General features: G+C 38.7%; 1 protein-coding gene across 2 annotated transcripts in view; it reads right to left on the bottom strand.

Moving 5' to 3' along the window:
- DNAH7 (dynein axonemal heavy chain 7) overlaps positions 1 to 12183 on the bottom strand; it is a 384555-nt gene that overhangs the window by 148280 nt on the left and 224092 nt on the right. For both annotated transcript variants that reach the window (XM_089330144.1, XM_089330145.1), the window contains 2 exons: positions 5209 to 6081; positions 2907 to 3136 (listed from right to left, as the gene is read on the bottom strand). In XM_089330144.1, the coding sequence (XP_089186270.1) occupies positions 2907 to 3136; positions 5209 to 6081 (1103 nt within the window). The remainder of the gene's footprint in view (positions 1 to 2906; positions 3137 to 5208; positions 6082 to 12183) is intronic.

The raw sequence follows: 12183 nt of genomic DNA, 5'->3' as shown, positions 1-12183 counted from the left end.
TATAAAGCTCAATACTTTTTGTATGCAAAGCAATTATAAAGCAAATTGATCAGAAAATGTAATATTTTAATGTACTTTAAAATTTAATATCGTAATGTACTTTCAAATTTTAATCTGCATTCATATATATCCTCTTCATAGAGAGAAAATACTTCATCATTTGTTTTGTTTAAAAATACTTGGTATCCCATAATGTTTCAAAGTAAAAAAAAAGGTGACATAGTTTAGAAATTGTGTTCAAAAAATAGGCTGGGGAGGAAACTGGTTCAATCTAGAAAAGGAAATTATGAGGATACTGGCAGCTGTGTCACAAAAACAAATCAAAAAAATACACTTAGAAGTGAGGGCATGCCACATTTTGTCACATGTTGAATTCCCTCTAGGTGAGCCAAATTCCCGACAGTAATGGGAACTGAGAGGACTAGGCATACAATACCGTTTTATCTGGGAGTTTGGTTTCAGTCAAAACCTTGTGCAGCAAGCACAGGAAAGGTCTCGTACCTGCCAGCATGAGCCAGCTTCAGTATTGTGGCTCATCCCATGTGACTCTTTGTTAGTTTAACCATTGATTTCCTGGCAGGTGACCTGAGAACTTGCTGCCAGGTTACAGTACTATCTGCCTATTAAGAGAGCTGAGGGCTTTAGCAAGGGAAAAGTAATCATAGGGAAGGAATTTTATTGAGGTAAAGGAGAATTTTTTAAAAAATTATTTATAAGAAAATTTGGAAGAAAAAAATTGAAAGAGGAAAATTTGAAATATGAGAATATTTGAAAAAGCCAAGAAAACAGTGACTCTTTTCATCTTCCTGTAAGTTGGTATCTCATTATTTTAAGCTTTCTTTCCTTTAGGATGTTCTTAAATATTGTGAGAGCACAAAGCTTAGTCCATGACTGATACACAAAATTTAATCAGACTCTCCAAAGCAAGATTCCATTATATTAAAGGTCATAAGATCTACTTGAAAAGCACAATTATCTTGAGAGTCAAATAAATAATAAAACCCAGGCCAATCATGTAACAGTCTTGGGTGGGAATTGCAGATTTCACTAGGTTTATGGAGAAAATACTAATGGTATGATTCAAACATAGGGGTGTAGATTACAGTGAACAGGTCACTCCAGCTCGGGAGGACAGAGCAGCAGTCACTATAAAAAGAGCAGTGTCCATGGGTAGCATGTCAGCTGGTATGGGCAAAGGTACTTCAAAATCCCTGACACAAGGCTGGCGCCACAGCTCAATAGGCTAATCCTCTGCCTTGCAGCGCTGGCACACGGGGTTCTAGTCCCGGTTGGGGCGCCGGATTCTGTCCCGGTTGCCCCTCTTCCAGGCCAGCTCTCTGCTGTGGCCCAGGAGTGCAGTGGAGGATGGCCCAAGTGCTTGGGCCCTGCACCCCATGGGAGACCAGGAGAAGCACCTGGCTCCTGCCTTCGGATCAGCGTGGTGCGCCGGCCGCAGTGTGCCAGCCGTGGCGGCCATTGGAGGGTGAACCAACGGCAAAAGGAAGGCCTTTCTCTCTGTCTCTCTCTCTCACTATCCACTCTGCCTGTCAAAAAAAAAAAAATAATAATAATAAAAATACCTGACACAGTGAGCTAGCCACAGGAAGATTCATAATTTGCTATATAACCATATATTAATAGTAATATATTAATATATCTAAAAAAATTTCTTTTGAAAGGCAGAGTGATAGAGAGAAGAAGAGACAATAAGAGAAAGATGTTCCATCTGCTGGGTTCACTCCCCAAATAGCCACAATGGCCAGGGCTTGTCCAGGCTGAAGCCAGGAGCCAAAGTCCATCTGGGCCCAAACACTTGGGCCATTTTACACTGTCTTCCCAAGCGCATTTTCTAGGAGCTGGCCAGAAGCAAAGCAGCTAGAACTTGAAACACTGCTCTGATATGAAATGCCTGTGTCTCAGGCAAAGGATTAACCCGCTGCACCACAACACTGGCCCCACTTACAAGAATTTAGTCTATTAGATTAAGGATTGCACTTGAGCTTTAAATATAAATCATTTTATTGAGCACTAGAATTAGATTTGTATTTTTAAGTAAAAATTTCACAATTTTATAGATAATATTCAAACAGTTAAAGGAACTTAAGGCTGATAAATTTGTAATTCTGAATTATATACATATATAACTTTAAGTTTATATATTTGTTTATAAATATAAACATTAAAATTATAAATGCAATATTAAAATTTTGTTTAAACACCTTTTGAATGTGACTGAGCATAACTGAAGACCTAACTTTAAAGGGGACTACTAACATTTTCTAAACTTCTATCTTTCTAGCTTAATAACATTTTCATATTTTATAATACAAATATATACTGGGTTTTAAATTTTAGAAACACAGAAAATTCTTAATAAAATTTTCTGCATGTTAAAGTCATCCACAAGAACATCATAGAAACTCACACTGACACATTCTACAGTATGTTATTATTTATATGGATACTTTCAAATGAGAGTTTCTTGGAGAAGGAAAGTTGGCTATGAATACTAAATGGCTATCTCAGGGGTCTCAACTTTTGAATATCTGAAAAGAGGGCTTATCTATCATCTAATTACTCACCAAAAAAGAAACGACTCTCTAGTGGTGTTTATTTAGTATCATTGTTCAATTACCCTGAAATTTTACCATAGTTCTGAATAGCATACCTGTGCTCTTTTAACAAATATGATTATGAATTTACCATGTAGAAGGCAATGCATCTATGTGAAAGATTAAAGCCTACTCCCTGGCCTCAAAATGTTTATGGATTAAATTCTTTAAAGATTTAACAAAGCTCACAGTATATGAAGAAAAATCTCTATTCCAACATTGCTGTCATTTTTGTATACACAAATATTTTTAAGCCATCACTGCTAACTTAGAAATGTAAAGCTTCATTTTTACCTTCTTTTCTTTTCTAACAACAATTTGAAGGTAGAGATTAATTCAAGATAAGAGGTAGGTGTCACATAATTGTATCTCTGGAGTTCAACGTAGAAGGATGTTGATAAATTGATAGTAGATGTGTGGAAGCTTTTACACATGTCGATACAGCCATCTCGTATTTCCTCTGACATTTCAATTTCTTCCAAGAATCGTGAGGCAACTGCCTGCAGTGCATCTTCAGGCCATGACTAAATTTAAGATAAATGCTTTAGCACTTTGTCAAAGTTATTAATATGACTCTGTTGCTACCGAAGCCCTTTGAAATTTATGGATGTTGGAGATGGAGAGGAACAGGATAAGGGATGGGGTGGGAGAAACATTTTCATGAGGAGCTTCCCTCAATTGCTTGCATTCTTAGAGTGTTAACTCTTTATGGCTTGTCCTGGGATTAGAGAAATTCTTCGTGAGTATTGCACAGGCAAGAAAGGGGAGAGGAACCTAACATGAAATATCTATTTTTACGTGCATTTCATTAGTATTAATTTTTAATCCTATTACCCTTTCCTTCCAAACTCCAGAATCACATAAATAACTACCTCCTTGATTTCTCTTGGATAGTTTACAGGCATCTCAAACTCAACAAGCCCAAAACATGATTCCTATGTCCCTTATCATAGGTGCAGTCTTGCCTAACCAAATTAACATCATCACCATTCATCCAGGTGCCTGAGCCAAAATGTAAGACACATCCTTGATCTCTCTGCATTTCCTCAACCCCACATCCATCTCACAAGCAATCCATGTAGCCATCACTATGACTTTTCCTTCTTTTCATATATACCTCAGCTATCCCCACTGAAGTCTCTGTCATCATCTCCCTGGAATTTTCCAATAGTTCATTAATTGCTTTCATTCTCTATATGGTTGTTAAGAGTGACCTTTTCAAAATGTGAACCAGCTCATATCACACTCCTCAACATATGCTTTTGTGAAATTTCCCAATATACTTAAAATAAAATTCAAACCAACTTGCAAATGTCTAACTGATTTGGATCTTTCTGACCTTAATTTTATCACTTCACCCTCAGTTACTTTGCTCATGTCATCTCGACTTTCTCTCACCCCTCTCATTCCTTCCATCCAGCCCCTTGCCTTCACAAGTTTTTACTCTCTGCCCATGTCTTCTCAGGACTGGTACTTTTTTCTTTCAAGGCTTCTCTTAAAGGTCACCTATTCAAGAAGCCTTCTGCTCTCTGCATGCTACCCTACATGATAGAATTTTTTTTTCCTTTCTAATTTGTCTCTAAAACGTAAGCTCAAGGAAAGAAGAGGTCTTATCTGTTTCAATTACTTCTTTACCTCCAGCTTTAGGAATAAGATCTGCTACAAAGCCCCAGAAGGTTCAATAAATATGGTTTGCATGAAATAATTAATTTTACCAGGAACTGGTGGTACAGAGTGGCTATATACATTTTCCAAAGTCATAAATGTCTATGTGTAAGATTCTACTCACAGGATAGACCCCAGTCATGACCTACAGTTTTCCTACTACACACATGGAGAGCGCATTAGGATACACTGTGAAAGTCAGAAGGGGGAATTAACTCACTTTTCGAACTGAGCTACTCTTACTTTACTACCTCTTCTCCCTCCCCTACCATCATCCCGTCTCTACCTTTGTCCATTCAGCTCTGGGCTTCCTAACATTGAAGTTTACCACAAAAAACATCACTCTGACTTCCTTTCCTTTGACTTCTGCTGGGTTTGGCTAATAGAGAGATTACAGAGTGGAAGTAGAGATAGGTGGAGGTATTTATATCCTCCCTGACGTCTAACTGTAGCTGAGTTCTAGGTTTCTAGTTTCTGTTCCTGTGTTCCTGTCAAGCAGTCCTACTTCCATGATCTCAAGCTCTCTGAGCTACAGTGACACTCTTTCCTCCATCTTCCCTTATATACCCAGGTGCAGCAACAACTTCCTGCTATTGCTCCACCACTTCCTGTTGCTCCAACATTCCTTTTTGGCTCCATTGACCCTGCTTACACCTTCAAGAAAACCCTCTTCATTAAGCTTTCCTCAATGAAAGCTTCAAGTATGCCCTATGTTTTTAAGTGACACTCATTTATCCTAACACATTTCATACCATATTGAGGTTAATGACTACATATACTCTCAATGCACACATTTATATTTTCACAAATACACTATGATTGATCACAAAATTCTGCAGAACATTTTTTGTGGGGAGTCCATAAAAATAAGTCAATATTCTTAAAAGATTCAATATTTTTAAAAGTCTGTTTAAAATTTAGATGACAATACCTGAAACCAGTCAATGGTACAGCAGTTAACAAGAGCAGGGAACTTTCTAAGACGAATCCGAAACGCATCTCCAATGGGACTCATGGCAAGGACCACATGCAGTTGGTTGCGACATCGATCAATAAACATGTTGAAAAGAGCTATAGGGCTTCCATCTGTTTGTTTTGTTTTATCACGCTGGCGATCTAACTGCCGCATCTTTTCACATATCTCCTGCTTCTCATCTAGTGCAAAGAGATTTGGAACCTCCCCTGCATTGAGCAGATTGTTGACATCTTCAAGAAATGACTCTCTTTTAATTTGAGTATCTGTAAACAGGAAGACACCTTGCACTTCACTTTCACCACATTTCCTTAAGATCACTTTTAAATCTTCACGCCACTCAGTAGTGCCATAGCCCTTGGAGATTTCAACCTGAAAAACTGAAAAATCAGCCATGTGGGCAGCTAGTTTGGTAACAGACTGCCTTCCACTCCCTCCAACACCAACCAGGAGAGCATGACTGCGAGGCTGTTTCAGGATCCTGGAAATTCTGCTGATGTGTTCTATGGCAAATCGGAATAATACCAAGTTCATAGTTTTTTTGCTCATATTGTTGTATTCTTCCAGGTGAGCTTCTACTATAACTCGAAGGTTATCCACATCTGCGACTTCCCTGTAGTTGGTATCCTCTCTCTTAAGATCATGGAAATCACAAAACATTAAGCTGCGTAAGTCATCTTCTTCTACTACTCCATCATTATCAAAATCCAAACTTTTAAAAAGCTCGTGAAAATCTTCTCCCATACATTTTCTCAAAGTTTCTTGAATGTAGTTGACAAGCCAACTTCTGTCTGCATTATCCAGAAGGCGATCATAATATACTCTGAGGACCTGTAAGATAAGTTTTGCAAAAGCAGCTTTAGTCACTGACTGTTCATTTTTTCCATTTTAATTCTGTTATACAAAATATCATAGAATAAACAAGTAATATAAAAAATACTCTCGGAAAATTTCTGTGGGTTTTGTTAAAAGCACATCCAAATACTCAAGACCAATTCACAATAATGCTATTTTAAATACTAATTTTGAACACATGTATCTAGAATAATAAACATTTTCATTTAATTTTCAGTAAATGAAAGGTAATTTTAGATTGTAGAGAGGCAAATAGAATGAAAGTCTTGAGAAGGTGAGGCACTACTTTTGCTTGTCACTCACAGGTGGAAAACAGAGCTGGTACCCGGTATCCAGGATTGCTCCCTCCCTTTAAGGATTGATAACATTTTGGAACTCACAGGCAAATCAATATACTTTTCAAAGCACATTTTTCTAGAGGAAAAGGAAATGTCTTGGGTACTTAGAGGAGCTGTTTCACAAATTTATTAATTATTTTTAAGTCATTACAGAGGGAACTCTACTGACATAAATCTCTGTTTATATACCCATGCTATAGAAATTCCAGAAATAATCCAGAAATAATCAGGTTTGCCATACAAAACAGCTGCTTCTTCAAAGTGGCATGACTGGGGATTGGGTTATGTCCTCCCCAAATTTATATGTTAAAGCCCTAACCCTTATGTCACTGTATTTGGAGATATGGCCTTTAAGTAGGTAATTAAAGTAAAATGAAGTTGTAACGATAGAGCCATAATCCCACAGGACTAGTGTTCTTATAAAAATAGCAAAGAATACCAAAGCATGCCCCTCTGTTCTCTGTCTCTTTCTTTTCCCCTGCCCTCCCCTGACCCTCACTTCCCCCAGCCTGACACACTTATAGAGGGTAGGCCAGGTGGGGACTTGGAGAGAAGGTGGTCTTCAACAAGCCAGAAAGAAAGCCCTCACTAGAAACCAGCACTGATGGCACCTTGATCTTAGACTGTTGGCCTCGAGAACACTGAGAAAACAAATTGTTAAGCCTCTCAGTCTGTTGTATTCTCATATAGAAGCCCTACAAATTAATATACAAACGATATATGTCACATGTATGTCGTCAGCAGAACTTTGAGTCCTTAACTGCTCTGCCATTTTGGGTAAATCAATTAAACTCTCCAAATCAGCTTCTTTAAAATGGAAAGAGTAACACTTACCTTGCAAAATCTTACAGATTTGTGTCAAAAACCAAAATAGCAACATATATGAAAACACAATAGTATTGAAATATATTAATTATTATTATTCCTTGGCATTAGGCTAATGGAATTTATGGTGTATCATGGTTTTAGTGTTTTCACTATTTTCAAATTGATGATTTAATAACATCCTAGTGGCTGCACAGGCACATACTCCAAGCAGTTCAAAAGCTATTTCCTTATGGGAAAATGTAACTTCCCAATGTGTGTCAATGATCACTGCCTTGGATTGAGTTCCTAAAGACCTCTGACAATATCCCCATGGGAGGATTGAACTAAATTAAGCCAGCCTCACATATAGGATAAATGCCTAAGCATGAATCAAGTATATTATATCTATCTGGCAGTTTATTTCAAACCTAGGACACTGTTCTCAAAGGTCTACACACCTATATTGCAATTATCTGATGTACTTGCTAAAATGCAGATTTCAGAGCCCCGTACTAGATCTGCTGACTTAAAACTTTGACAATGGCATCTGGAAACATCCTCCTCCCTCACATTTATTTTTAATTTTCTTTATATAAGGAACAAAAATCATAAAGCCAAAGATATTTTTGCATTTATATACCACTGAGATCAAGATACACAACATTTCTTGTACCTTAGCAGGCTTCCTCATACTCACTAATAGCCTGCCCTCTAATCCCTATCCCTATAGACAGCCATTTTTCTATCACCACTCTTCACATTTTATAAACCTGGCATGGAAAACTTTCTTATTAATCCAAATAGTTGCAAAAAATCCAATTTCTGATTTACTTATATTGTAATTTGTGCTTTGAATTTATTTATATCAAAGTCTTGATTGCAAATTTTAAAAATTAAGATACAATTCACATACTATAAAAATGTACTTTTAATGTATACATTCATGTTCTTTTACAACATTTGCAAAGTTGTACAACTACCACTATCTACTTTTAGAACTTTCTCATTTTCTCTAAAAGGAACCTGGTAACCATTAGCAGCAGCTTTTTACCTCTTCCCACCATCCTCTGGCAACCACAAATCTATTCGTACTTCTAGTCACTATGAATTTTATTATTCTGGACATCTCTTATAGATAAAATCATATGTCTGCCTTCTTTTACTTAGCATAATGTTGTTTAGGTTTATGTGTATAGAACTGAATAGGTTTGGCCAGCGCCACAGTTCAATAGGCTAATCCTCCGCCTGTGGCGCCGGCACACTGGGTTCTAGTCCTGGTCGGGGTGCCAGATTCTGTCCCGGTTGCTCCTCTTCCAGTCCACCTCTCTGCTGTGGCCTGGGAGTGCAGTAGAGGATGGCCCAAGTGCTTGGGCCCTGCACCCTATGGGAGACCAGGAGAAGCACCTGGCTCCTGCCATCGGATCAGCGTGGTGCGCCAGCCGCGGCGGGCATTGGAGGGTGAACCAACGGCAAAGGAAGACCTTTCTCTCTGTCTCTCTCTCTCTCACTGTCCACTCTGCCTGTCAAAAAATAAAATAAAAGAAAAAAGAAAAAAAAGAACTGAATAGGTTTATCTGAATAGAACTCCATTGTATGAATATATATTTTATCCAGTTATCAAATGTTGGATATTTGGGTTGTTTGCATTTTTTGGTTATTTTGAATAATATTGCTAGGAACATTCATGGATAAGTTTTTATGTGGCTATACATGAATTCTTTGGGTCATATATCTAAGATTAGAATTGCTAGGTTGTGTGGCAACTATGTTTAATGTTTTGTTGAATGTCAAGCTAAATGCCCACCAGGGTTCCAGTTTTTCCACATTCTCATCCAAATGGCTTATTGGCCACTGTGATATCTTCTTTGGAGAAATATCTATTCAACTACTTTGCCCACTTTTTAGTTGGGGTGTTTTCTTATTGCTTTATTTAATAGTTCTTTATGTATTCTGGATACCAGATACGCAAGTATTTTCTCCTATGGATTCTCTTTTCACTTTCTTGACAATGTCGTCTGAAACATGAATGATTTTCTATTTTTCTCAGGTTGTTTTTGCAGAATATCTATATTTAACAAGAAAACCAAGTGATATGCTCACTAAAGTTTGAGAGCCATGTAGAAGTCAAAAGGAATTATAAACAGTAAGTTTTATGCCTTGAAAACCATCTAGTGAAATTATATGAGGTCCTCTAGAGTGGTAACAATGTCTAGGAAGGAAAAAGATACCTAATGTAGTCTCTGACATATGAGTTCCTGAAGAAAACTTTTTTGAGCAAACAGAGAAATAAAGCACAAATTAGAGTGCTCAGTTCAATCACTCCATATTTTTTGAAATGTTGACAATGATGTGCCAAATACTGTTCTCAACACTGCAGATAAATCAGTGGAGGGAAAAACCTATTCTTCATGGAGCTTACATGCCATTTGAGGAATATAGACAATAAGCAATAAATAAATTACATAGTATGTTACAACTTGATAATAATGGAAAGGCAGAAAAGAGAACAGAATAAGAAAGACTGGAACTGCTACAACAGTAGGGAGGTACCGGGCTCTACTAAATAGGGTGGTCAATGCAGGGCAAGATTTGATGAAAGATAGGGATGGAGCGGGCTCAAAGGATCAGTATCTGTAGGAAGCATTCCAGTCCCCAAGGGCCTTCACTGCTGATAAGCAGTAGATAAATGGTAAGAGCAGCAGACAGCTAAGGAGAAGAGGGAGGAGGTACACATATCATGTCCTACCAATCATTGCATCTTTTTTTTATTCTGAATTCCTCTGAATGAAGTAAAGTGCAAGGCTTTCATTATATGTGAGGGACCCTCAAAAGTGAAGCAGGGGCTGGCACTGTGGCACAGTGGGTAAAGCCAGCGCCTGCAGCACCGGCATCCCATGAGGGCACCAGTTCGAGTATAAGCTGCTCCACTTCCAATCCAGCTCTCTGTTATAGCCTGGGAAAGCAGCAGAAGATGGCCTAAGTCCTTGGGCCCCTGCTCCTATGTGGGAGACCTGGAGGAAGCTGCTGGCTCCTGGCTTCAGATTGGTGTGGCTCCAGCCATGGTGGCCATCTGGGTAGTGAATCAGAAGTTGGAAGACCTCTCTCTCTCTGCCTCTGCCTCTCTGTAACTCTGCTTTTCAAATAAACAACTCTTTTTTTTAAAGTGAAGGGAAATGTGTAATGTGAAATAAATGATTTATAAATTTCAAAGTTTTTGTACCCAAACTGATAAATTTCATTTTCACATGATCTTTTTCAAGTTTCCTCATGTGTGTGTATACATATATGAAGTAACCATTAAACATTGTAAGCTACGGTTACAAACCTGATTGGGTACCCAAAGAACTCAGCATTCTTTATCAAAAGTTCAGTCATTTGGGAATGGCATTTTGGCACAGTTGGTTACACCACTGCCTGAGAAGCTGGCATTTCATATGAGTGCTGATTCAAGTCCTGACTGCTCTACCTTTGATCCAGCTGCCTGCTAGGGCACCTGAAAAAGCAGCAAATGATGGCCCAAGAGCTTGGAACCCTGCTACTCATGTGAGAGACCCAGAAGGACTTCTAGGCTGTTAGCTTTGGTCTGGCCCAGCCTTGTCCATTGTGACAAAGGGAAGTAAACCAGTAGATGGAAGATCTCCCTGCCACTCTCTCTATAACTTTGCCTTCTAAATAAATAAATAAATAAATATTTAAAAAAGAAATTCAGTAATTTGACATCTCAAGCAGTACAGAATCTGAAAAACTTTATAATATATATACCACAAATATACAACACATGTGAACCACTCCCATAACTGTAAGAAAGCAATGACAGGAATAACCTCAAGTGACAACACATTCTATGACAAGTAAGCCTGCCTGATTTCTTTTATACATGTATTCACCAGTATTTATTGAGTGCTTCCATGTTCCATGTACTGGGGAAAGCAGTTGCTAAGTAAAAACTAATGCTCTCATAAAGCTTCTGGTGGAGTAAAGATAATAGGTAGTAAGCAAGAATTTACAAAGTGCCACGGAATGTTTAGCATTATGAAAAAGAATAAAGCAAGGTAAGGCAAAAAGATCTGGCATGGTATAGGGATGGTCCAAGGCAAGCTTCCATGATAAGAGTCTATTTTAGCAAGGATCTTAACGAGGTAGGTAGTAAGAATTCTGGAAAATGGGAAACTGTTTTCCAAACAGAAGTTTTCTCAGGCACAAAGTGTCTGAGGTGGAGGATGCCACTGGAGCCAGATTGACCCATGACAAAATTCTGCCTTAGGCAATGTGCTCTGCTATTTTCTGAACGTTTATGCCCCCCACCCTTAACTGCCATGCTGTAATCCTCATGCCCAAGGTGAAGGTATAGCTTTGGGAGGTGATTAGGTCATGGGGTAGAGCCCTCATGAATGGAATTAGTATAAAGAGATCTTAGATTCTCTCATCCTATCTACCATGTGAGTGGACAGAGAGAAGTCTGTGAAGCATACCATCCCCAGGCACCAAGTCTGTCAATACCTTTAACTTGGACTTTCCAGGCTTCAGGACTGTGAGAAATAAACTGCTGCTGTTAATAAGTCATCCAACGTATTACTTTGTTAAAGCAGCTTGAGCAGACCAGGGAACACTTCCCAATGAATTCAGTGCCATCTTCCCCTATAGCCATCCTCCTCTCTGGCTCTCAGTATATTTCTACTACCCATGTGGCTACCAAGATGTGGGTCCCACTCAGGCACTAGAGTCCCAGAGGAATCCCAGAGATTATGTTTTTCCAAACAATCCCCTTTAGGGAAATTTCTATGGTGAAAATTTCTGGCCAGTGCCATGGCTCACTAGGCTAATCCTCCACCTGTGGCACCGGCACCCCGGGGTTCTAGTCCCAGTTGGGGTGCTGGATTCTGTCCCAGTTGCTCCTCTTCCAGTCCAGCTCTCTGCTGTGGCCCGGGAAGGA

This window comes from Oryctolagus cuniculus, chromosome 3 (genome assembly GCF_051225735.1).
Source record: "Oryctolagus cuniculus isolate XC-2025 breed Fujian yellow rabbit chromosome 3, ASM5122573v1, whole genome shotgun sequence".
Taxonomy (NCBI): Eukaryota; Metazoa; Chordata; class Mammalia; order Lagomorpha; family Leporidae; genus Oryctolagus; species Oryctolagus cuniculus.
This window is presented reverse-complemented; position numbering and strand designations above follow the sequence as displayed.